This window comes from Orycteropus afer, unplaced genomic scaffold (genome assembly GCF_000298275.1).
Source record: "Orycteropus afer afer isolate SDZICR_OR568_19922 unplaced genomic scaffold, OryAfe1.0 scaffold00010, whole genome shotgun sequence".
NCBI lineage: Eukaryota > Metazoa > Chordata > Mammalia > Tubulidentata > Orycteropodidae > Orycteropus > Orycteropus afer.
This window is the reverse complement of record NW_006921597.1, coordinates 18964135-18967153: the sequence shown is the minus strand read 5'-3', so window position 1 is coordinate 18967153 and position 3019 is coordinate 18964135. Positions and strand designations below refer to the sequence as shown.

The 3019-nt window shown below is 52.4% G+C and overlaps 1 protein-coding gene across 1 annotated transcript; it reads left to right on the top strand.

The window, feature by feature from the left end:
• Positions 1-1595: 1595 nt before the first annotated feature.
• On the top strand, positions 1596-2120 carry UBL4B (ubiquitin like 4B). Its single transcript, XM_007950460.1, has one exon. It carries the CDS (start codon positions 1596-1598, stop codon positions 2118-2120), a length of 525 nt encoding a protein of 174 aa, XP_007948651.1.
• Positions 2121-3019: the final 899 nt, after the last annotated feature.

Here is a 3019-nt window from a genome sequence, read left to right as displayed (position 1 = left end):
AGTGGAGTCCAAGCCTACTGCTGTCCAGCGTTCTCTCTGCACACACTTGTTCCTTTTCCCCAAGTCACAAAACCACTCATTCTCTCTAATCTTCCCCTGTAATTATGGGCAATCATTGTCTGATTGCCTGCTCAGATTACACAATTACATTTTCCCATGCTAATTGCATAACTAAGACAAGCAATTACATAGGAAAAATTATGAAATTTCCAGACTCCCAGTGTGATTTCAGGGTCCAGCAAGGTGCCCCCCACTGTCTTCCTTGGCAAGGACAATGAGAGCTCCAGGGGTAGGGGTGGTGACTGTCACTCTCAGCTTCCTAGGACACCCCTGATTCTGAAGCTCTGTCCTCATGGCACACTAGAACACTGGAACAGCTCTCCAGCCCAGGTAGCCTGATTTGGAAAGCATGACCCAGCAACTATGGTCTTCAAAGTCCCTGGCACAGAGGCACCTACCTGCAAGTGGCCACTGGCCTTGGAGAGCCAAAGCCTGAGCTGTGGCTCTGACTTACTTCTACCAGTTCAGGCCCCAGGCATCTTCACCAGTATTTTCCAGTGGGGTGCATCCAGCTGGGTAGACAGTTCTGAGGAGGAGAGGCTGGAGGTAGGTGGCCATTCCTCATCTTCCTCTGTGCTCAGAACTCTGGCTCTACCCCTTTCCTCAGAAGTCTCATAACTTGGGAGAAGGATTGCAGGCTGCCCTTTCCTCATCTCACCTCCCTTTTGTCTTTTGCAGAAGAGCTGACCCAAACCTCAGCCCTCCAGGAAGCCTTCCTGGATCAGCTCTGCTTTGTGTTTCCCAAAGTAAATCCCTAATCTGTTCAATGGCTTGTCCACCAAAGATCCTCCCCTCCAGAGGCTGGGAGCTCCCAGATGGCCCAGGACAAACTTCCATTCCCTGCCATCACAGAGTCCACGTGTCCTGCACATACTTTGGATACATTTGCAAAGTCTACCTAATTTCAAATGCACCAAGGGAGTTGGTTTTTGAAAGAAATGTTGTAGAAGATCCTTTGGTAAAGACAGGGATCACTTTCTGATTTATTTTTTATGTAATTTTGGATTATCATATCTCCAGAGGAGTAAGTGGGATGAGGGGGAGGGCTGCAGGCAGGTTGATATCTTTCCACAGCCTGTAGTCCTAGACCCTGTGTCGTCCTACATGATCTAACATGTTTACATTTTGTCTTCATTCCACAAGCATGTATTTGAGACCTTCTGTGTCCCAGGCTCCGTATGCTGGAGGCAGGAATACCAAGACAGAGAAGACTCAGTCTCCCTTTCTCCTTTCTCTCAGTGGCACGTTTTCCTTCCTACTATACTGTTTCCTCTCCTCCCTCCCTCCCTTCTCCCATGGAAGAAGAATGCACTGCTCCCACAATGCTCCTCTGCCTTCCCTAAAGTTCCATTCCGGAATGAGCCCCCTGCAGCATTGTGGCATCACTGTGCATTGGCCAATGGCTGCTCACTTGGGCCAGGTCCTTGGCTCTAAGGACCCTCTGTTGACAGGGAGACACCAACCTCTCCTACAGGGCCCTTAATCCTCAGGGCAGCCCCTGAGCATAGGTCCCCCCTGATTCCATTCCTGGCCCAATGCTCCTCACAGTCAAGCTGCTCTTGGGCCGGAGATGCAGCCTGGAGGTGTCTGGGAAAGAGAGTGTGGCCATGCTGAAGAAGCTGGTGTCAGAGCGACTACAGATACCTGAAGAGCAGGTGCTGCTGCTCTTCCGCGGCCAGCTCATGGATGATGACAAGTGCCTCTCTGACTACTGCATTGGGCCCAATGCCTCCATCAATGTCATCATTCGGCCGCCAGAGAAGGCAGCGCTGGAGAAGACCTGTCAGGCCCAGCCCAGCCTCTGCCCCCAGCCCTTGTGGCAGCAGCTGGGCCAGATTCTGGCCAAACACTTCAGGCCGCAGGATGCCGAGGCGGTGCTGCAGCTGCTGAGGCAGGAGCACACGCAGCGTCTGCAGAGGGTGAGCCTGGAGGCCCTGGAGCAGCTGGCATGCTATCTCCTGACTGAAGAGCCACGGGTGGAGCAGGCTGGGGAGACGGAATCCAGGGCCCTGGCCTCGGAGCAGCCCAATGAACATGAAGAAGGAGGAGGAAAAGGCTGATCAGTAAACTGGCCCGCCCCACCCTTTGCTAGCTCAAAATCTCCCGCTTCATCCTTATGTGTTCCCTACTAGTTCCTGCTAATGTAGACACAGCCTTTCCCCTTTCTTGGACTCTCAGAGGAGTTTTGGACACCTTGTCCCTTTTGGGGGACCTGAGGTGCCCCCTCTCAAATGCAGAATGATTTCACCCCCATTTCCACATTTAAAATGGGCTCTAGCCACCCTATGGGCAGGCCCAAGGGGACCATCAAAGGCTATATCTCCTCCTAGGCTGGAAGGCTAGCCCCAGAATACCCAGCACTCCCAAACTGTCGGTACACCCACTCCTGAGTCTCCATGGCTCTAGACAGACCCTCTTTCCCACCTCAGACCCCCATCAGACAAGAGAAGGGGACTATTGGGTGGACTCTCCATGCCTTCTGGGTGAGGCTCTCTGCTCTCTGCCTGCTTGTGCTCTGACAGTCTACAGGACAGGACTCCAGAGGTTGGCCTGGAAGGAAAGCCCTACTGTGTGCCACACCCGGAGGTTGTTATACAGTCACGCACTCCCTGCAGCCAGTATGAACAGCGCCATGCCCTACCACCCCAAGTCTGGTCAATCAATAAGTGACGCTGAGCCCCTCTTACCTGTGAAGCTTGGTCCCACACTTCCTGGCAAAGAAAAACGTTATCAGTTGGGATCCTTGTTCTCAACGTTTAGCCTAGATGGAGGGACAAGGCACAAATGTGAAAAGTAAAATAGTAACTTAAAACTAGATCATAGCTTGTGTGACTAAACGCCCAACAGAAGCTATAACCTCTCAGGGCTCCGGGCTCAGGATGAAGGGGTTGGACCCTCTGCAGACCATCGGGAAAGCCAAGTCCTTTTCTCTGTTCTTGGTGTAAAGAAAGCAGCCTTT

Bases quoted from the DNA above. Each gene is read 5' to 3' on its own strand.
- UBL4B (XM_007950460.1), top strand. From the start codon at position 1,596: ATGCTCCTCACAGTCAAGCTGCTCTTGGGCCGGAGATGCAGCCTGGAG.